This window comes from Octopus sinensis, linkage group LG14 (genome assembly GCF_006345805.1).
Source record: "Octopus sinensis linkage group LG14, ASM634580v1, whole genome shotgun sequence".
Classification (NCBI taxonomy): domain Eukaryota; kingdom Metazoa; phylum Mollusca; class Cephalopoda; order Octopoda; family Octopodidae; genus Octopus; species Octopus sinensis.
In genome coordinates, this window is record NC_043010.1 from 59,938,795 (window position 1) to 59,961,961 (window position 23,167).

General features: G+C 34.4%; 2 protein-coding genes across 5 annotated transcripts in view; both read left to right on the top strand.

The window, feature by feature from the left end:
- The window catches only part of LOC115219405 (protocadherin-19-like), a 273,644-nt gene that overhangs the window by 140,250 nt on the left and 110,227 nt on the right, over positions 1 to 23,167 (top strand). The gene's annotated exons all lie outside the window — the stretch shown is intronic.
- LOC115219404 (protocadherin beta-15-like) overlaps positions 1 to 23,167 on the top strand; it is a 70,265-nt gene that overhangs the window by 30,047 nt on the left and 17,051 nt on the right. For both annotated transcript variants that reach the window (XM_036509291.1, XM_036509290.1), the window contains one exon: positions 10,174 to 12,575. In XM_036509291.1, coding sequence (XP_036365184.1) covers positions 10,215 to 12,575 — 2,361 coding nt within the window. In that variant the 5' untranslated portion in view covers positions 10,174 to 10,214. The remainder of the gene's footprint in view (positions 1 to 10,173; positions 12,576 to 23,167) is intronic.

Consider the following 23,167-nt stretch of genomic DNA (forward strand, 5'->3'; position numbering starts at 1 on the left):
ACTAAACCAAAAAGCAAGCAATGTGCATGTGCAAAATTAGAAATATAAAATGGTGATAATTTACCCATTGCACCTTGTATATATATATATATATATATATATATATATATATATATATACACACACACACGTGTTTGTGATTAACCAAAGTCATGGGGATTCATCATTTTTCTTTTTACCTACATAAAAAAAGGGTGTTTTTGTCTCGGAGATTTTTATGGTAGTTGAAAAGACATTAGCGTCTATTTCTAATTCAGTACGTGGTGAGGCACTTAGCTGACCCATGATTATAATTATGTATATAATTATAGAATATTATTTATTTATATATATATATATATATATATATATATAGAGAGAGAGAGAGAGAGAGAGAGAGAGAGAGAGAGATAGATAAGTTTAAGAGACAGAAAGACCCACAGGCAATTCAATCATCATTGAACGACATTATCCATGATAGGTACATATAGGACTAAATGTTAAAATTATCAAAATTAATGACTTCTCATGATTTATTATTATTCACTTCCCTTACACAGTAAATATAAATAATAGAAAACACCTTTTAAGAACTTTTAGATGTTAATAAAAATTATCTCCCCTATACAGTAACTCTCAATGTTGGATTATACGATTGCTTCATGTGGTAGCTATGTTTAATTCGTGGAGAGAAAATTACCATACAGATTAAGTTAACATTTCTTTTTACTAACATTTCTTTTTCCTATTTTTATTCCACATTTCTGTTCATTATTTACTAAAGTTAAATTATTTCGACAACTTCTAGTTATATAATTTTAATTTGTCATGTCTTTATATAGGATGTAAATAGCAAAATAAGTTCATATAGTCTAGACCTGAAGATTGGCAATATAATCGTTTAATATGGTATTGTATTTAGAGACATTCTACTTCAGCGATATCGAGGAATATGTTGTCATGAAATGTGAGTAATCTATATAATGTAAAGTAAATGATTTAGAATAAGAATTGAAGGTATTAATTTTGATAATTTTAAGATTTAGTCCTATATGTACCTATCATGGATAATGTTCAATGATGATTGAGTTGCTTGAGGGTGATTCTGTCTCTTAAACCTATCTATATATATGTATATGTATATAATACAGTGAGTACCACTAAATTGAACTTCTCTCTCCTGTGGACTCGGAAATAACTTCCCTAATATTAATTATTTATATACATATGTATATACATATATATATATATATATATATATATATATATCTACACACATATATATATATATATGTTGTATTTGTTACATTTGAAATTTTATTTTGATAACCATATATTAAAATTGGAATTTATAAGAAATTTCAAGATATTGAAAATTTTAATAACTACTTTTTTTTCCGTAAAAGTTACATAATTCTAGGAAGGGTATCTGGCTATAAAATATCTGTCTCAACAAATTCTCTCTGACTATACAAGCATGGAAAAGTGGTCATTAAATGATGATGATGATGATGATGGTGATGTGCACATGTGTGTGTGTGTGTGTGTGTGTGTATATATATATATATACACACACACACACACATACATATGTAAGGGCCATGTGATGTGTGGTGATGAGAATGGCTCTTTTTTACCACATCACACAGCTCTTACAATAAAGAGGAATTTAATAGTACAAATAAATGCCAGATGGAAAAGAGACACAACTGTGTAAGAATGATTAAGGGAACATTTATTGATATGTTAACATGTGTGTCTGTGTGTGCGTCATGTATACAGAATAATAGACAGGCCATCATGAGAACAGTGTATGTGTGTGTGTGTAAGCATGAACGTATGTGTGTGTGTATTAAGAACATTTTAGGATGGCAATGAGGAAGAAGACAGTGATAATGTCTATAACCATCAGAGTGAGAAGTTCATAGACACAAGAAAGCTAATACCAGTTCATAGTCAGTCATACAGGGTGGTTGAAGTACTGTTTCAAAAAGTCGCGGCCATGATGCTGAGCCGGTTATAGGTACATGTCATATGTGAATTCGTGGCTGTGATGCTGCTGCCTGGATCACTTGATACAGGAGTTCATGCAGGTTGTATATTTGCTGTTGATCTGTGGTGAAATAATTCGTGAACAGTGAACTGTTGGAATTTGGGTGAATTACTTGCTGAGCTGTGTACGTAGAGAGGTGATGTTGACGAGGTTAAGTAGGATGTGATGGTGGTGATGAAGAAGGAGGTTGCTATAATGCTGTTGGACGAAATTGGTAAGTCTCAACATAGCTGCAGTGGTGTTGTCTGGCATTGTCGCTGGAACTGGCTGTGGTCAGTGGCTAGACCTTAAAAGGTCTGGAACCAAAGACCTTGGAATGAGAACAAGCTGAGTTTTTATAAGGAGCTATAGGCTCAAACAGAATAGTAAACAGGTTGTCCCACCAGCCTCTGACTGGTTATTTGCGGCAAGTTGGCACAATTGAGTAAGAGCCAAATTGTGCCAATACCAACCAATCATAGTAGCAGCCAAAGGTTAGCTGTTCTCTGCTACGTTTAAATGCATGTATATATCATAAATGTGAGTGAGGAATTTCATCAGAGTTTATGCTATACATACATATATATGTACATATATACCTACATACATTCATATGCACACGTATATACATACATGCATGCATACACACATACATTGTCAATGTATCATATATCCAAAAAAGAAGCACACTCTAAAGCATACAGCAGTAATGAATCTCTGCAATATATTTATAATGTGTATGTGTATGTATGTGTGTATATGTATATATATATATATATATATATATATATATATATATATATATATATATATATATATTGATAAAACGGTAAGATAACAAAAGAAAGAAAGAGACCTCAATATTATGTAAATAGAGGAAGGTGCGGTCTATGCGACATGGAGAGATGGCTTATCTGGAAAAGCAGCTTAGACCCTACATGTCTAAATACAAGGACAGAACTTTTCGGATCATGCCCACATGTGACTAAATTTCTGTTACGTTTTTGGTCCCCTAAAGAAAACAGATAGAACATGCTTTCTATGTTATGTCCCAAGAAGATTTTATATATTTTTATATATTTTTATATATTTTTTATGTATTTTTATATAATTTTTATGACAAAAAATGCGAGCGATGTATAAGTACGCAGGCAAGCAGAATTATAACACAGTAATTTCCCTTTATTTAACGGTATTTTTTCATAGCGTTTTCAAATAGCCAGATAACCGAAGAGATGGTGTTGTGGATTTCCACTTCGGCATCTGAAACTCAGAGTTTTATCTTGACTACCGAGTAAAGTAACATATTATTGTATATATATATATATATATATATATGAACTTTAGGTTTCTCATCACTGCTTCGTTTCTTAGAGCTCTGCTGATACCACTACTACTACTACTGCTACTACTAAATAAACATATGTGTATATATATATATATATATATATATATAAGCGAGAAAGAAGCAACAAGAATGGATAGGTTTTTAGTACGATCGTTTCATACAAGGACAGGTTTTATTAAAAGTTGCAAAGATTACAGCATATAAACGAGTCCCGTACTCATCAGCTAAAATACATGTAAGTTCTCTAGACATCCTAGTGTTTGAGGCTATACTCATGAAGTAATGTAGATAATTAAACAGATTTCTAAAGTTTCATTAAAGTTCTTTAAAGATGATGCATAGTCTTATCACAGAATTTTAAAAAAGTTTTGGTAGCATCACAGAGAAGGTGACCTAATCCATATGAATTTCCATAGATATGATGAGGGATTATATACTCACAGAAGACAAATTTATCCATTGTTATTAGCATTACAGAGAGGGTGAATTAATCCTTTGTATATATGCACAGATTCCAATGGTGTAGATGTAAATTTCCAGAGAAATGGAGATGAATTTCATATTCACAGGCGATAAATTTTACAATGGTTGAACACAATGAGGTAGGTACCAATCCTTGTTATATGATTAGGTGTTTGCCATATTAATCACATTACTGCTATTCACAAGAGGCTGCAGCTATTTAACTCTTAAAGGTTGAAGGGCTTACTAGATCGGCCAAGAATAGAGAAGGGAATAGAAGAAAAGAGAGAAAATAATGGAGGAGGGAGCAAAAAAGGGGGGGAAAGGGGGACTAAAAGAGAAGAGAAAAGGGAACAGAGAATAAGAAGAAGAAAAAGAAGAAAGAGAAAAGAGAAAGGAATAGGGAAAGAAGGGAAAAAAAGAAAAAGAAAAAAGAAAAAAGAGGGTTCTAGTTATACAGAAGAGCTAGTAGACTGTAAGTCTGGTTTTAATCAACAGGCATCTGGGGACTGGAGGGGAATATTATTATTCTTTGACCAGTAAACCGTTAATTTATTGCTGTTGAAATCAGCTATGAGTTTAAAGAGAATCTAAAGAGATAACACAGTCAGGGGTTAAGGGGTCAGATGCTAAAATCACCAGAAAATACATTAGGAAAATCTAAGTATAATCTTATCAAAAAGTCATTAAAAATTTACTTATTTAATTTATTCATTTTATTGTCTTAAGGAGTTGTCGTTATTATTCATACATTGACCGACTACAGGTCAAATCTTATAAGATCATTTACAAGGTGTTAGGGGATTGTCTATCCTAATGAAGATAATCATATTATCACCGAGGGAATAGCCTTATTTATTTAATTATGAAATAGAATTATGGGGCTACAGTAACTAATTATAATTTATTAGAGTTATGCTACTTAAATTAGATTAAGTTAGGAATTAAAATTAAATATTACAATTAAGATTTAAAATTAAGAATTTAAAATTCTGTGATAAGACTATGCATCATCTTTAAAGAACTTTAATGAACTTTAGAAATCTGTTTAATTATCTACATTACTTCATGAGTATAGCCTCAAACACTAGGATGTCTAGAGAACTTACATGTATTTTAGCTGATGAGTACGGGACTCGTTTATATGCTGTAATCTTTGCAACTTTTAATAAAACCTGTCCTTGTATGAAACGATTGTACTAAAAACCTATCCATTCTTGTTGCTTCTTTCTCGCTTATAATCACCCCACATTACTGTATTGTTAAATCAGTATAGTTTTTTTTTTGGTGCATCTAAGTTAGGTACCATATTCAAGTAAATTTTTTAAATTAACTTGAATCTTTATTGCTCTTTGAATATATTCCCATACAGTCTGTATGTTTTTCTGGTACTTAATTTCTCAACAAGAATGGAAAAAGTAAACATTAAGTTCTCCCCTAAAGACATCCCCTTACATAGTATAGATGAATATAATTGGCTTCTCATTCATAGGATTAACGATTTCATTAGAAGAATCAGGTGGAAAACGTACCATTTTGATGTCAAACAGAAGAAGAAACCTCAGGAAATGAATACCGAAAAGAATTTTAGAAGAATTTTTAAAAGTAGAAAAAGCCCACCTCAGAACCCATTCCTGGAGAACTTTGAGAAAGACTTGCTGAATCTTATAGATGATATTAGCTTCAATGAACACCCGTTAAGATATAACCCTCACCTTAGACACCTTAGGAACTTTATTCAGTCAACCCGGTGCAAACGTGGAATCCTAGTACCAGCAGATAAAACGGGTAATATGTATAGAGTTGATTACGATATTTATAGCAAATTAATTAGGAAAGAACTAAACTCCAAATATAAAATTACAACTAAGAACAATTTGAAAAAGTAAACATGGAAATGAAAGAGATCATGGAGAAACTAAATTTAACAGATAGAACGGAGCCACTTAAACCCTGTGAGCCCAGGATCAACCTTAAAGACCACAAAAAGGACTTCTTGGATAACCCTTCAGTAAGGCTGATCTGTCCAACTAAGTCGGACATTGGCCGACTTAGTAAATCTATCCTGGATACTGTTCTACCCCAAATAACCCCTCTTCTCCCCTTAAACCTATGGCTAAGTACCGACGAAGTTCTAAAATGGTTTAACTCTCTAACTAATACTAGTAGTCTGTCCTTTATTCAGTTCGATATTAATAGTTATTACTCTAGCATTTCCCCTATCTTACTCAACAAATCACTAATATTTGCCATGAATCGCTCCCTCATAACTAGAGAAGAAATCAATATTGTGCTACTAGCTAGGAAGACATTTATTGAATTTGAAGATAAATTATGGACTAGAGCAGATACACCAAATTTTTTTGATATACCAATGGGTTCCAGTGATTCGGCTGAGGTAACCAACCTAGTAGGCGCATATCTATTAAAATGCATAAGCAAGGATATCCCAGAAATACAGGGGGGTCTATATAGAGATGATGCTCTGTTTGTTATCCCTAGTAATAATAAATCTGTTATAGAAAGGATTAGAAAGAAAATTAATAAGTTCTTTAAGGATTTCAACCTCAGTATAACGTATGAACCGGGCACTAAAATAGCTAATTTCCTAGATATTACCCTAGACCTTAACTCCAAGCTACATTACCCATTTAGAAAGGAAGGCGAAGTCACGAATTACGTAAATAAATTATCAAATCATCCCCCAAATATAATAGAATCTTTAGTAAGAAATATTTCATTAAGAATTTCAAAATTATCATCCAATAAGGATATATTTAACTCCCATTCTGAGCATTATAATGCGGCGTTAACTAAGGCTGGATACAACCAAAAGATTACATTCGTTGATAGGGAGAACTCACGTATTCCTAATAATGAAGTTATCAGTAATCAAGTAAGCAGCAAAAAAGACCAAACCCGAAATAAAAGTAGAATTAAATTAACGGTAAACGCCAATCTAGAGTACAGGCCCAACAATTCAAATAGAAGCATTGACCAGAACATAGGTAACTCGGATAAGATTGAAGTAGATAAACCTAAGATGCACACAAATAAAATAAAAATAATGGTAATAAATACAATAACTCCGGTGAGATGAATAGTAGTAATTCTACGAACCCTAAATTTTATAAAAAGATATATTATGGCTGAATATTCCTTTCAACTGTGCGATACAATCGGATATACAGAACAAATTCAAAGTAATTCTGGAAAAAAATTTCCCTATCTCTCATAGATATCATAGAATTATTTCTAGGAAAACAGTTAGGATTTCTTATTCAACCCTCCCAAATATGTCCACTTTAATAGCTAAAATTAATAATAACAACATTAAACTAGCCAGGAAAGATAGAAATAAAATAATAATATCAGAATGAATACCAATAGCAATAACAATAATACTACCAACAATAAAAACAGCAATAGGAACTATCAAACATAGGTGAAATTAGTAACCACAGAATGACTAATAACATTAACATTAATAGTAATAATAACAATGCCGATATTAATAGAAGTAATATTGTTAATAATAGAAATAATAGAAATAAGGCTAATGGAGAAAATAAGGAGAATGAAAATATCAGTGATATCTATAACAATAATATACAGTTGGATAAAAGACTAACAATAATAATAACATTACGAATAATATAAGAAATCTTGGTAGGACTTTACGCCTAAATGATGAAACGGAAGGATCAATAAATAATAACAATACTTTAGATATCAGTACCAACTATAGAAATGATAATCAAAATAATAGGAACCTTAAACATCTACCCAGGAATAATCCAAGGCCTGAAGTTGTTCCTCCTGTGTGTAAGTGTAGAATAAAATCAAAATGCCCGGCACCTGGTCTATGTAGGGAAAATAATGTAATCTATAAATGTACCATATCCACGGAGAATAACAAATATTTTTACATTGGCTGTACAATTAATTTTTTAGCCAGAGTTAGAAATCACATCTCGACTTTTAAATTACGTCATAAAGCTGGTACCACCACACTTTCAAACAAAATCTGGGAACTCAAAAATAATAACAAAAATTATACCCTTAATTGGGAAATAGTTAGGAGAGCAATTCCGTATAAAAATAGTAGGGTTGGTTGTCAACTATGCTCCATGGAGACGTACGAAATTCTAAAGCATAGTAAACATAGAAACTTATTGAATAACCATATCGAACTAGGTCAAGTTTGTGTCCACGCTAAATTGAAGACTTTAAAATATTTTAAATGATTGGAATATTCATAACTAGATAGATAGATATAACTTGATTTCTACTAGTATAGCACTGCTTTAAGTAGATAACTAAGAGTTCTCACATTACAGTTATCTTTATCTTTTTCCTTATATCTACATCAGTTTTTTGAGAACAGAGAAATGAATAGTACTTATTCGCTACTTAATTGAGGCTTTATTTAATTTCAAACTCACAATTTTTAAATTCTTAATTTTAAATCTTAATTGTAATATTTAATTTTAATTCCTAACTTAATCTAATTTAAATAGCATAACTCTAATAAATTATAATTAGTTACTGTAGCCCCATAATTCTATTTCATAATTAAATAAATAAGGCTATTCCCTCGGTGATAATATGATTATCTTCATTAGGATAGACAATCCCCTAACACCTTGTAAATGATCTTATAAGATTTGACCTGTAGTCGGTCAATGTATGAATAATAACGACAACTCCTTAAGACAATAAAATGAATAAATTAAATAAGTAAATTTTTAATGACTTTTTGATAAGATTATACTTAGATTTTCCTAATGTATTTTCTGGTGATTTTAGCATCTGACCCCTTAACCCCTGACTGTGTTATCTCTTTAGATTCTCTTTAAACTCATAGCTGATTTCAACAGCAATAAATTAACGGTTTACTGGTCAAAGAATAATAATATTCCCCTCCAGTCCCCAGATGCCTGTTGATTAAAACCAGACTTACAGTCTACTAGCTCTTCTGTATAACTAGAACCCTCTTTTTTCTTTTTTCTTTTTCTTTTTTTCCCTTCTTTCCCTATTCCTTTCTCTTTTCTCTTTCTTCTTTTTCTTCTTCTTATTCTCTGTTCCCTTTTCTCTTCTCTTTTAGTCCCCCTTTCCCCCTCCTTTTTTGCTCCCTCCTCCATTATTTTCTCTCTTTTCTTCTATTCCCTTCTCTATTCTTGGCCGATCTAGTAAGCCCTTCAACCTTTAAGAGTTAAATAGCTGCAGCCTCTTGTGAATAGCAGTAATGTGATTAATATGGCAAACACCTAATCATATAACAAGGATTGGTACCTACCTCATTGTGTTCAACCATTGTAAAATTTATCGCCTGTGAATATGAAATTCATCTCCATTTCTCTGGAAATTTACATCTACACCATTGGAATCTGTGCATATATACAAAGGATTAATTCACCCTCTCTGTAATGCTAATAACAATGGATAAATTTGTCTTCTGTGAGTATATAATCCCTCATCATATCTATGGAAATTCATATGGATTAGGTCACCTTCTCTGTGATGCTACCAAAACTTTTTTAAAATTCTGTGATAAGACTATGCATCATCTTTAAAGAACTTTAATGAACTTTAGAAATCTGTTTAATTATCTACATTACTTCATGAGTATAGCCTCAAACACTAGGATGTCTAGAGAACTTACATGTATTTTAGCTGATGAGTACGGGACTCGTTTATATGCTGTAATCTTTGCAACTTTTAATAAAACCTGTCCTTGTATGAAACGATCGTACTAAAAACCTATCCATTCTTGTTGCTTCTTTCTCGCTTATAATCACCCCACATTACTGTATTGTTAAATCAGTATAGTTTTTTTTTTTTTTTGGTGCATCTAAGTTAGGTACCATATTCAAGTAAATTTTTTAAATTAACTTGAATCTTTATTGCTCTTTGTATATATATATATATATATATATATATTTATATATATATATATGGGGGAGAGAAATAGAGATTAACATATATAGTACAGAGTGAGTGCTTTAATCCAATTTGTTGAGATTAGCTTTCCAATCCTGTCTGGTTTCATTAGCAAGGTGCTACTAAATCATCGTAAAAACATTATTCTCTGTCAATGATTGATGGCTTAACTCTACAGCTTAATATTGTTTCAGATTCTTTTGTTTTGAAAATGCAATATGTGGCTAAAGTGGAGAACAAATCTATAACTGTGATATGAGTCTATAACTTGAACATCTTATTTGCCTGCTACTTGGTGTTTTTTTATTGTCACAAAAACAATATTTCTTAGTTTTAAAAAGAAATTATGTCTAAAATATGTTTCAAAATAATATTTTGAAATAAACATTTTGCTTTCCTTTCATTGCAGAAACGCTGGGTTAATTTCATGGCTGTCTTTTGCCTTTCACAATGACAAGCGAAAATATGATGTTGATTGTAATATTTCTGCTCTCAGTTCAGGAGTGTCAATCAATTGACCTTACTTACACTGTCAGAGAAGAAGAAAGTCCCGGCACTTATATTGGAGACGTTGCTGCTGATTCCCATTTCTTCGATACTGTCCCATCCAAGGATGCACATTTGATAACATTCAGTGAGGTGCAACGGAGAAAGACGCAGTTGTTTAATGTGAGTGAAAATGGAGGATTATACACAGCACACAAGCTGGATGCTGAATCCCTCTGTACTTTTAACAAAGAATGTAGTAGAGTTTCTAAAGTTGCTATTCGGAAAGGGAAATCGTTTTTGAAGATCCTTAAAGTGAAAATAATTATTGAAGACATTAACGACCATCAGCCAAACTTCCCTAACTCTCATGTTAGTATCCAGTTTTCAGAACGAGATAGCAAAGGGTCACAGCTGACTATCCCCAATGCTATTGATAAAGACATTTTCTCCCAAAATCACATGATCAACTATCATTTAAAAAAAATTGATGGTGAACCATTTTCATTGTCTGTTACTAAAAGAGTTGATGGTATATCCTCCTTAAAGATTATTTTAGAAACAAAATTAGATCGAGAAGTAAAAGATACATATAATATTGAAGTTGTAGCAAAGGATGGTGGTTCCCCACCAAAGCAGAGCAGCTTAAATGTAGAAATTACAGTTAAAGATGAAAATGATAACCAGCCAGTCTTCTCACAGAATGTTTATAATATATCCATAGAAAGTACACATGAATTAGACAGACCGGTGTTGAAGTTATCTGCTAATGACCTAGACATTGGCAATAACGGTATTGTTTCTTATGATTTTAGTCCTATGAACTCAAATAATATGAAAACTAAATTTCGGTTGAATGAACGGACTGGGGAAATTTTTTTGACTAAACAGTCTCATGTTGAGGAAAAGAATAATTTTGAGTTGTACATCGAAGCCAGAGATGGAGGCAGCCCTCCTCTCAGTTCCATAGCCACCATTATGATAAAAGTTATCAATCATCACAATAACCCTCCAAATATTGATATAGACTTTGTCTCAGCTATCAATGACAACACAGCAACCATTTTCGAAGACATCAAAGTTGGTAGTTTCATTGCTTATGTGATGGTCACTGACAATGATGTTGGACACAATGGACAGGTGAACTGTCATATCAAAGATGACACATTCAAACTACAGTCAATGGGATCGAAGGAATATAAAATAGTTCTAAAGAAAGCAGTAGACAGAGAGACACAGGAACATTATCACTTTACTGTGTCGTGTGAAGATAAAGGATTACCTGCTCTGAAAACTGATAAAGATCTGTCAATCCAAGTGTTGGATGTGAATGATGTAGAACCACACTTTACGAAAGACACATTCAAGTTCCTTACCTATGAGAATGACAAAGCTAATTTCCCTATTGGCTTTATCAATGCTACAGACCCAGATATTGGTAAGGGAGGTGAATTGTCTTATTCTCTGAGAAATAAACAGCAATATCGTCTGCCATTCCAGATTATCAACTCTGGCTTTATTTCAACAAACCAGTCTTTAGACAGAGAACACAGAGATTTCTATGAGTTTGAGGTTTTTGTGAAAGACAATGGAAGCCCATCTCTGAATAACACAGTGAATGTTGAAGTGGAAGTATTGGATAGAAATGATAATGCTCCCTATTTTACATTTCCTAGTGTTGACCCTTTCACTCTTGATGTCCACTATCATCCGCAAAGTAAGAACGACATCACAGTTCTGAAAGCATCTGATATAGACAGTCACATGAATGCTTTTCTCAGGTATGAAATCGTTTCAGGTAACGAGAGACAGTTATTTAAACTGGACTCGTTCACTGGTGTGTTATCTTACTCTCGCACAGTTTACCAAAATGATGCCGGATCATATGAGCTTGAGTTTGTTGTGAAAGACAGTGGTACTCCAGTTCTCTCAGCAACAACTAGCATCTCTTTGACACTGACTGTTAGCAACAAGACGTCACCAATGTTCACAGCTGTGCACCTACCAAGTGATAACACAATAGATGCGACATTGTTGATTATCATTGTAGTAGCAGCTGTGATAGTATCTATAGCTATTGTGGTTTCTATAACCCTGTGTATTATTCGAGGTAATGTGAGACACGGCTCATCTAGAACAGAAAATAAACAGGCATACCAATGTCAGAATGAGATGAGACAGTTGATCTATCAAGGTAACAACAGTGTCTCTGTGATGTCAGGTAATCAAGGAGAGATATCAGACAGATACTGTCATTCAAGAAGTCAGTACTATTCTGAAGACTGGAATACTCCAACTGTTCCAAGACTGCCAAAATCATTGAAGGTAAGTTTCCTTTGTTCCAAGTATTTTAATTCATAATAGGGTTTGGGGGATTTTAATAAAAGTATTAACAGTGGATATAGTCAATTCAATTTTACCAGTCACAATTATTCAAAACAAACAATGCAAAAAATAGGAGGCCCTGAACTTACACAAGAACAATAGAAAATGCTAGAAAAAAATATTTAAATTTTTGCTGGCCATGTCTGTATATGAAGTAGAAAATATGACCCCAAGATAAAAATTATTTTTTGGTTAAAAAAATTTGTAAAACTGCTTCTCATGCATTCACCCTATTTTCCTCTAAAGCACTTATAATACCTTTCCCTAATGAATTTGTATGCTCTTCTCTAATTGCTCTGTAGTGTATTCCTTTAAGTTATGTACCAATCTTTTATAATGGCTCTGTAGCTTATGCTCCTAATTATATTTCTCTAATAGTCTTAACCAGCTTTTATGAATTTATTACACATACATATATTTTTGCAATTGTACACATAAATCCATTAACGAATATCATCTTCCAGAAAGTTGTATGATGTAAGAAGTAATCTTCTTTAAAATGATACAATTCTCTTCCAATAATCATAACTGTATTCCTTTGATAACAACATTCGATTGTCAATTTTGGTTCAAAAACCATACAACAGTCCTGACCGGTGTGTGTGTGTGTCTGTGTGTGCATTTGTATATGTGTGAATAGGGGCATAAGTAGACAATAATGAGGGGTGTGGGTGGAGTAGGTTTATGACTGAAAAAAGGGATTGAGGTAATCAATGTGTAACAGGATAACTGAGATTAGACAATCCTGATTAATGCAACGGTGACATTTATCTATGTCTCTGCTCCACAATCTGCACTGGCAGATAAACCAAGGTACTGACTCTACGAGGCTCTCTTGCAAAGGACCTTAACGACAACTGACAATGGCATAATCATTGTGGCTGATGACTTCAACAGACATGTTGGGCAGCATTCTGATGGATTACATGGTGCGCATGGAGGTTAAGGATTAGATTCAAGAAAAAGGAAACAAGGCAGCTGGGGGGTTCTGTGATGCTAATGACTTAATAATTTGCAACACTTAACTTCAGGAAACCACTTGGCTACCCGGTCATTTTTCACTCAGGTTAACACACAAACCAGTTAAACATCATTTTTTCTAGGAAATGAGACAGACAAATGGTATAGTCTTTCACTGGTGAACAATGCAACACCCAACACAGGCTTATCATGTATTTCCCTAATGAATTTCTATGCTAATTGGTCTGTAGTGTATTCACTAACGATTAGTGATTTCAGACTTGAAGGTAGTTTGGAAAAGGATGATGTAGAAGTTGTTATATTTAGGGATGGTCATTTTTTCTTGCCAAATAAACACACACATTGTCTATTCGTTCTTCACTTGTTTATTATTGTTCTTAGTTTCTCTTATATCCATTGTCTGGAAATTTTTCATCACACTCCTGTAACTTCAACAGCAACTCTTCCATCTCGCACGTCTCCTGTTTTGCTCAGTCCATTCTTTGGCAAGTAAAAAAAATGACCATCCCAAAATATAAGAATATCTGTTTCAAAATATGATTTCTCATCAGGAATCTTCCAAAACAAATTCATAAACGTAATACTATAGAAGCTTAAAGATCTGTTGAACAGCTGGAAATTTATAAGAACTAGTTGAAATATTTGAGAAAAGAGAGGGAAAAATAGAAACAATAACAAAGAGGACAAATGGAAGTTGGTGTGAGACAACCTGCTGAGGGGTTCAGACGAAATTAGGGGACTGGTGTAAGATTTCAGCCAGATTGAAGGTGATATGGTGATGGGGCAGTAAGGTAGGCAGAGGTAGAAAGAAGAGAAACAGGCTTTGAAAAACTGGATGAAAGGGAGTAGCAGAGATCCATATTGGATAGCTTAAAGGGACAGCAGGCGTACATAGCAAAGGAATGAGTAGACAGGAAGAGATGAATAAGGTTCTATGGCTTGAGATTCAAATGGGTGGTCATATTCTGGATTGTAATGTAGTGTACCAGAGAGAATCAGATGTTGTGGTGGAGATGGATAATGGCCCACTTGCACTTAGTAACCCTGAAAAGAAAGCAGCTTGAAATATTTAAGGCTATTAAATGTAGAGAATGAATGGGAGAGAGAGAGAGAGAGAGAGAGAGAGAGAGAGAGAGAGAGAGAGAGAGAGAGAGAGAGAGAGAGAGAGGACCTTCTCAGCATATAGTCAACTGACGAAAAGTCATTCTAGTAGATGCCAGTATGATTGATAAATCCATAGATGATATGAAGGTCCCTGGTCCATCAAGAATTACCACTGAGGCACTTAAAATATCTGGAAAGTAGGGTTTGGACTAGTTACCTGAGTACTCAACCAGGTTGTACAGGGAGATATCAGATGTCACCCACTAACTGGTGTAGCTGCATCGTAGTCAATGGCTACAAGGGTCAAGGGTCAACTGTTACAAGAGATACCTTACAGAGTGGTAATTACAAGTGTATGAAATTACTGGATTAGGTTTCAGAAAGAGTTATAAGCTCAATTAATCAGGAAGAGCATTGGCCTGGATTAGATGCAGTTTGGATGTATGACAAGGAGAAGTACTTAGCATTTGCCAACCTGGAGTGAGCTTTTGACAGGCTCCCTTGTTCTGAGATCTGGAGGTTACTGAGAAAGCTGGGAGTAGATAAATGACCTACGAGAGTCCAACAAATCATGTACATGGATGTTATCAGCAAGGTGAGAGTGATGAGTGTAGTGACAAACTTAATGTGCCGGCAGGGGTCCACTATGGCTTAGTTCTTAATCCTTGTATATTCATTATATTATAATCCCTGTATATTTATTATAGTATATTGGACACATGAAAGAAATTTATGACTGGATGCCTGTGAAAACTTCCATGATGACAATGACTTCATTCCCATAACTGAAACTGTAGCAAGATTAGCGGGGAAATTATGGATGTGGAAGTTACACCTAAAATAAAAGACTTCAAAGTTACCTTTGTAGAGACTCATCTGTTTAAGTCCTTTGCATTCATCAGAGAGATGGCCTTGTTCAATACAAAGAAAAGGAGTAGGCAGAAAGTCCATATGGTGTGCTCAGGGCAAACTATGAGTACACAATAAGTGCAGCAGTATGACAAGCATTTAAACAGAGAAAGCAGGCTTTGCACATGGCAGATACTTTGGAACAATAAACACTAAGAGCACACAGGAAACAGATTCTTTTAAATGCACAGAAGGATGTTGATAGCCTCTGTCACTTAGGTTGCCTAATTAGCAGCAGAAGAGGATTTTCTAAAAGAATAGTAGCTAGAATAAGAAAGGCTGGAGAAAGTTCAGAGAGCTATTGTCTGTTGGTAATGAAGGTTTTCTCTTTGTGTACAAGTTGCAATTTTATGCAGTGGTGAGACAAAAAAAGACCAGAAAGGCAGGAAGTGAATGTCCATATGCTGAGGGATGAGCGATGTAAGTTTAGAAAGCAGTCACAGTTTTCCATGATAATGAGGAGATATTTGTACTGATGTCTATATAGTAATGTGCATACTCTGTTGTGTGTGCACATCTAGCGGATCATGCTAGCTTCATTACTTTTGAGCCTACGCAGTCACTGCCATGAAGCATGGCAGTTCACACACCTGCATCGTACAAACTATCTTCTACTCTGAGCGAGAGACCCTTTGTCACCAGTAGGGGTAGAAGCTTTCTGAACTTAGCCTAGGCTATTCTTATTCTAGTGGTAACACTCTCTGAGCATCCACCCTCACTACAGACTTGGTCACCTTCGTAATGGAAGCTATCAACTACTTCTAGTTTCTTCTCCTGGCATGTGATGGAATCTGTTTTCTGAGCATCTGTGGTGTTTATTGCCCCTGTGAATCTGCTGCACACAAAAGCTATCTTCCTGGTTTAATCTTCCTTTGATGTTGCTGCACCTCTTATGTGTCCATAGCTTACTTTCTATCATTTTTGGTCCAGTCTATAATTCCAACTCCATATCTGATTAAGCTAACTGATCTTGAATTTATTGTTTCAATAAAATTTTTGGAATTCACCTTTGACTACAATAATTTTCTCACCCTCCTTGTGTACTCCCAACTGGTAATTTATTTCATTTCTTCATTTTTTTTTTAATCTCGTCTGCTTCCAGTATTCCCAAGTACTCGTACCACTGTCCTTTCTCAACCACTCTCATTCTTTGACCATTTGGCATTACAATTCCTTGGCTTCTTTCAAATCTTCCTTGTTTCATTTTCAGTATTGCCCACTTTTCTATCCCAAATTCCATACCTACAACATTTGAGAAAATGTGGATTGTTCTTTACAAGACTTCCAAGCTGTTTCTCATTTATATCATCCATGAAAAGGAAATGATTTATCTGACCATTTCCTTTTCCCAAATTGTAGGCTATTTTAACATTACATAGTATCATAGTGAACAGTGTCATCAGCCAATCCCACCTTTTTTTCCAGTAACTTCTGTTGTGGCCCCATGGAATTGATGGTGTAGTCCCTTATATAATACTTCTTCATGTCCTTTTTGCACATCTTCCTATGTTTTTTTTCGTTTTGCTCTGCTTTCAATACTCCCTCATTCCTAACTGACACCAGCAAGGTTCCCTTACTTTCGGCTAGGTATCTCATTAAGCTCTTGAATTCGATGTGCACACAGTCTTCCTCCATTTGCTCTCTTCATGTAGAGGTGATCAGTATCCAGATGGGGATGATGGGCTCCATGCATCATTAGAAGCTGTCAATTCCGTTCTTCAACATTTCATGCTTTTCCATTTAAGACTTCTCATATTTTCAGCTACTCCATACATTTCCATTGTTTTTATTTTCCAAGAGTGTGGTATCATATCGTATGCTTTACGATAGTGATCCCATGCTATGGTCAGGTTTGTGTGTCTTCTCTTGCAGTTCCTGATAATTAGATTATCTTTTAAGAGTTGATCCTTTGTTCCTTGGCTCCTCTTTCGGCACCCTTTCTGATCAATAGGGAGCAGCCTACTGTTTCCCAGGTAGCTATATAGTTCACCGGCCAATGCACCTGACATCAATTTCCACATTAGCAGAATGCACATTATTGGTCTAAAGTTGCCTGCAACTATTATTATTATTATTATTGTTATTATTATTTACATTACTGCTGTTTTTTTTCTTATGCAAGCTATTCCAAGTCTCATCCAGAGACCTCAAATAATTGCAGTTTGGACATTTTACTATGGGTATTATTTTTGATTAACAATGAAATATTTTTACAGGCAGAAGACCAGAACCGGAGAACTAATATTCCGTTAAATTTATATTTTAGTTTTGAAAGAGTTTTTAGTGAATCAGGTATTTTCAAGTTGACAACGTCTCTCTTAGGATGAGGGCAGCCACTCCACTGATATTGCATAACGAGGATATATCAAACACTTAACATCATTTTTTTTTTTGCGGAAAACAATTATGTAAGCCTGGCAGTTAATTTGACAAAATGCAAAATGTGTTTTATAAAGCATAAAATATCATACGAGTTTTCTGTACTTTATCAGTTATTATTGCGACTCCATTCCACACTGCAGCCTATTCTGTAGTTTGATGTTATGATGACTGGCCAGAGACAGCCAGTGGTGGAAGAGGTCCAGGGAGGGGTTCCTCCTTCAGGAGTGATGATACCCTGGAAGTGGAAGTTGCACTGCACTGGACATAGGAGTGGGCGGGGGGTGGGGTGGATGTGCTGCTGAACCTTAACTTTGCTTACATGTCATACTTTACATATGTACACTCCACACACACACACACACACACACACTATAATACCTTCCATAGCACTGCTCCCCTTAGTGTTGATTCTCGATAATGTTTTGACTTTTTGGAGACAATATTTTCAGTGGGATAATAATACATAAAAATAAAGATAGAATTTACAAAAAAAAACAAAAAAACAGGGAATTTCCATAGGTCCAACTAGGGACCCATAGAATTCTTCTTTTTTTTTTTTTTTTGATGCTTAAATTTTGTATTTCTTGTTTTTGTTGTTTGTATTTTAAAGATTTTTATGATAATGAGCTGCATTGAGATTATCAAGAAAAAAAGATTTTGATCATAGAAGCCTCAAACTGTCCCTGATATTGTCTTCTTCTTTGAGCCTTTCTCAAATTAAACAATTGTTCTCTATTCTTTCTTTCTCAGAGTTCTTACTGATGTTCTTTCATTTTCTCTTTCATTATGTTTGTATATAATCAACACATTGTTCTCTCTTCTCAAATCTGTTGACTTTTCACTTTGATACTTCAGCCGTCGTCCTCTACATTTTGTGATCAGTGATGTTAGCTCGACTTATCTTTTGGCTTTATCTTAAGCTTACTCTTTCTTTCTTGCTTTTGTTCTTCTCTCATCCTCTGCCAGCATCTCATGCTAAAAAGCTCAACCATTTCCACATGTATTGCCTAAGGAAGATTCTTGGCATAAAAATACCAGCATCGGATTCCTGATACAAAGATTTTCAGAGATGCCAAACCAGGGGCCCCAAGGCATTTGAATCATCAAGGATCTGCATAGCAACTGCTAAACGAAAAGCTTGTGAATCCTATCTTAGCAACCCTGTGTGTGCTGTCTGTGGCAAATACTTCCTTTGCCAGAACAGACAGTTTTGTCCACAGCAAGAGACACATAAACAAGCAATCTTCTTCTGTCTTTGTTTGTTTCTTTCCCTCGGGGTCAGCGTTGCGAGGCAGCTGCTATGTCATCACGACTGTGATTTTGACAAAACAAGCTATCATTACCATCACGTGTGTGTGTGTGTGTGTGAGTGTGTGTGTGCATGTGTCTGTGTATGCATACATGTGTGTTAGTGTGCATCAGTGGTGCTTCAGAAGTAACCTGCCTTTTACCCCCACTCCCCACCCAGGTTCTTTTAAGATTTTAAGAGAAAATCTGTTTTCCTTATTGTCGTCATCATCATCATCATCATCAGTAGAAGCATCATCAGTACCATCATCATATTTACCACATTCAATCACAACCATACCATTCTACACCATCCTCATCACCACTGTCATTTCAACCACCACCATTATCACAGCTTGAGGAAGATTCTACTGCTGTTTCTAACAGGTCAAATCACCACGTAGAGGCTCCCTGCAAATACCCTTTCAGTATATCCAGCAGCTTTGATGTATTCCATCTGAAGAATATAGGGAACCTATAGTTTCCATAGAAAATAGCTGGATATTAAACAACAGACAAAAGACATGTATTATTTGTTATTAATTTAACTTCAAGAGTTCAAATCCCCACCTTGGTCAGCTTAGCCTGATATTCTTCCAGAGTTAATAAGATGAAGTACCAGTCATGTAATGGGGTTAACTAACCAACTGTTCCTTCCCTCTAAAACGCTGGTCATGATCCAATGTATGAAATGAATTTCTTTTAATTTAATGAAACGTTTTTAACCAGAGAGATTAAAGCTGGATCTTTTCAACAACTCAGAGATTGACACAGAGATTAAAGATTGGCAGGAAATTTATTTTAGGTCATCAACATTGCTGAAAATCTTTATTCACAACAGTGAAAGGGTTGCTGACACATTTTCTAGACACACAAGTTCCATTCAGTTGGTTGTGATTACAAATAAATACAAGTGTTTTACAAATCTTGCGTACCTTGACCATTTTCTCTTGTGTAGCCTAGGGGCAAGTGTACCCTGGCTTGAGAACCTTTCTGAACTATATCCTCCCTAAATTTGAAACCTCATGCTCCAGTTTCAGTTCAATATTCTAGCTGATGACAGAAACTATGTACTGCTTTGAAGATATTTCTATTTCTTCTGTTGCTCACAGTTTGTCTTTACGATTCCTAGACATTCTACCACTCTAGATATGTCTTATCTTGTGACTACATATTTGTGTATTATTCTAACTTAATGGTCACACAGTTATAATCTCATGTAATTTTTTTTGTTCATTCCTCCCAATTCTAATAGCAACTACTTTGCTTAATCTTTCCGTCTTGTCCTTATAATATTGGATCTATGTTATAAATGACATGTTGTTGTACTGGCTATTAAAATTCTAATTAATGTTTTAGCTTTTAGATTCAACTATGAGATTGCTGATGCCTACATAATTTTTTCTAAAAAAGTATTTGAGACATATCAATAACCTTGTGGATAAAAGTGTAACTGTTATTGGTTTAGCAACAACAGTTCCTAGTTTGAATCCATCCTGGTATTAAGTACATATGCAGGAATAATCTGATGACAACTTCTTACTCAGAGAAGTAAAGGAAATTACCCAAACATTTTTCATGGTTTGTTGACTGTTCATCAGTGCATTCACTCCTTCTGCTCATGAAGAGGACTGATAGTAAATCACTATTTAAATCGAACACAAACTAGAATTCAGCTGTAATAGTTAGATAAATTTACATATCTCTTGTCAGCAGCTTGATTAAATAATGAATATTTATTCACAGTAGAACAGAAAATAAAAATTCTTGGATAAATTTAATGCGATTAAACTACAGCTTTTGAATCTTTCATTGTGGAACCTTAACCCTTTAGCATTCAGATAAATTTGTCAAAAGTAACCCTTATTTATTCACATTAAAAGAAGTTTATCTGATATTATTTTGTAGCTTCAAGATAGGAAAGATGTAATTGCTTATTTTTAGAATGACATTGCAGAGTAGGTGTGAGATGCTGGTTCTGGCCAGTTTGAGCATAAAATGTGTAAAATATTTGGGCCGGATACAGCCAGTTTAAACACTAAAGGGTTAAGCAGATGTGAATCCTTTCTTAGCTAACTCACGTACAAATTTCAACTAAATAACCTATGACTTCTTAAACTTTGGTTCCACAGATATTGGATGAAATATAATTTAGTTGAATATTTCATACAACTAAATTCATTTTTATCTGAAAGAATTTTATTTAATCATTGTTAACCTGATTTTTCTGAATAGAAAACAGTGAGGCAAATTGTCAGATCACACTGTCTCCAAAACTTATTCTGCACTTGACTAATTTATCACACTACAAATCTGTCCCTGCTTTGGCTGCCACTAAAGACATTAAATGCAAATTAAACTTCTCTAACATTCTTTTTCACAGACATCCTTACATTGGCAGTTGATAACATTTTAACCTCTCCAACCATGAACTTTTCACGTAGATAACAACTAAAAGAAGGTACTATGATATGCCCATTGCCTACTTCCTCAAGCAACTGAGTTCATGGCAGTCTTTGGAAAGTCAAACAAAACTTTTGAGCTTCAATGAGTAAAAATTTGTCGGATGACGGTTCCAGTATTTAAGAATTAATTGATTATGCCATTGTCTGTTGAAACAAACCATTGTCTGTTGAAGGTATGGTTATGCAAGTTTTGCAAAACACATGTCAGCAAAATAAAGTCATACAACTTCCTCATTCTTTATCCGATATATATGTATTTATATATATTTGTAATGGAACAAAAATGTAACAGGCGACAACAAAACATTCAGGCAGCAGGTGCTACAAAAAAGGACAGGAAAAAACAAGAATGGGACATTCGGAGCCTTCAATCTTCAGTTGAGAAACAGATTGTTGTTGCAGTTTCAGCTGGTTAATCTCGAGACTGCTCTAATCTGGCTGGTCCCAAGGAAATCTAAGCTAAGAGCACTAGATTCTTTGGAAGAAAGCAAACAAATGTATAGAAAACAAGGACAAAAAGAAAAAAAAACAGAGAAATGTTACACAATTACAAATTACAAACAGGACATTAACAACAGGTGTCTTTCGACTAAGAACGAACTAAATTAAGCTGGTGTGTGTGGAAGTAAAGCCACACAACAGGAACATAAAAGATATCAGAGTAAGTGCAGAAATGTGAAACAAGGTGGAAAAAATAGTACTTGAATCCTGGAGGTAGAGTATATGTATTATTAAAAAAGCTGCAAAGACATCACAAAAATTGTTACTCAGAGTTTCACATTCCTGTTTGTCAGACAGTTTGGGCTTAGAATATATCTATCTATCTATATTCATATACATATATATATATATATATATATATATATATATATCGTCGTGCCACTCTGTCAGTTATGGCCACACTCTCAAAATTGCTGGTTAAGAACCAAAATTTGAAACCACTCTATAGAACAGATGTTTTATATATTGAGGAAACTTTGTTTGATATGCAGAACACATGGTCTAATAAATAGAACATCTGCATGATGTATAAAACACATGTTCAGAAGGCTGCACCAGGCTCCAATCTGGTGCAGCCTTCTAACTGGTTCATCTGCTAATAATATTGCTGTTTGATGGTATATCATTGTTATTGCAGATATCAGGTCTAGGTATCATCACCATAGCCTCATAGATGACCCCTTCAGCCTTGCATAAGCCTCCTACTGGACAGTTATTATATACTCTGCCTCTTCCCTTGTATTGATAAATGTTCTTTTATGTTAGGTGCACAACTAAAGGAGACTCTTAGGTTGTGCCTGTTAAACAAACACCTGTATCTGTGTGTGTGTGTGTATGTGTGTAAAATGTTTGTCTGTTAATTTAAGGAAAATCTTTCCCACCCAAGTCAAGACATTAAGTGAG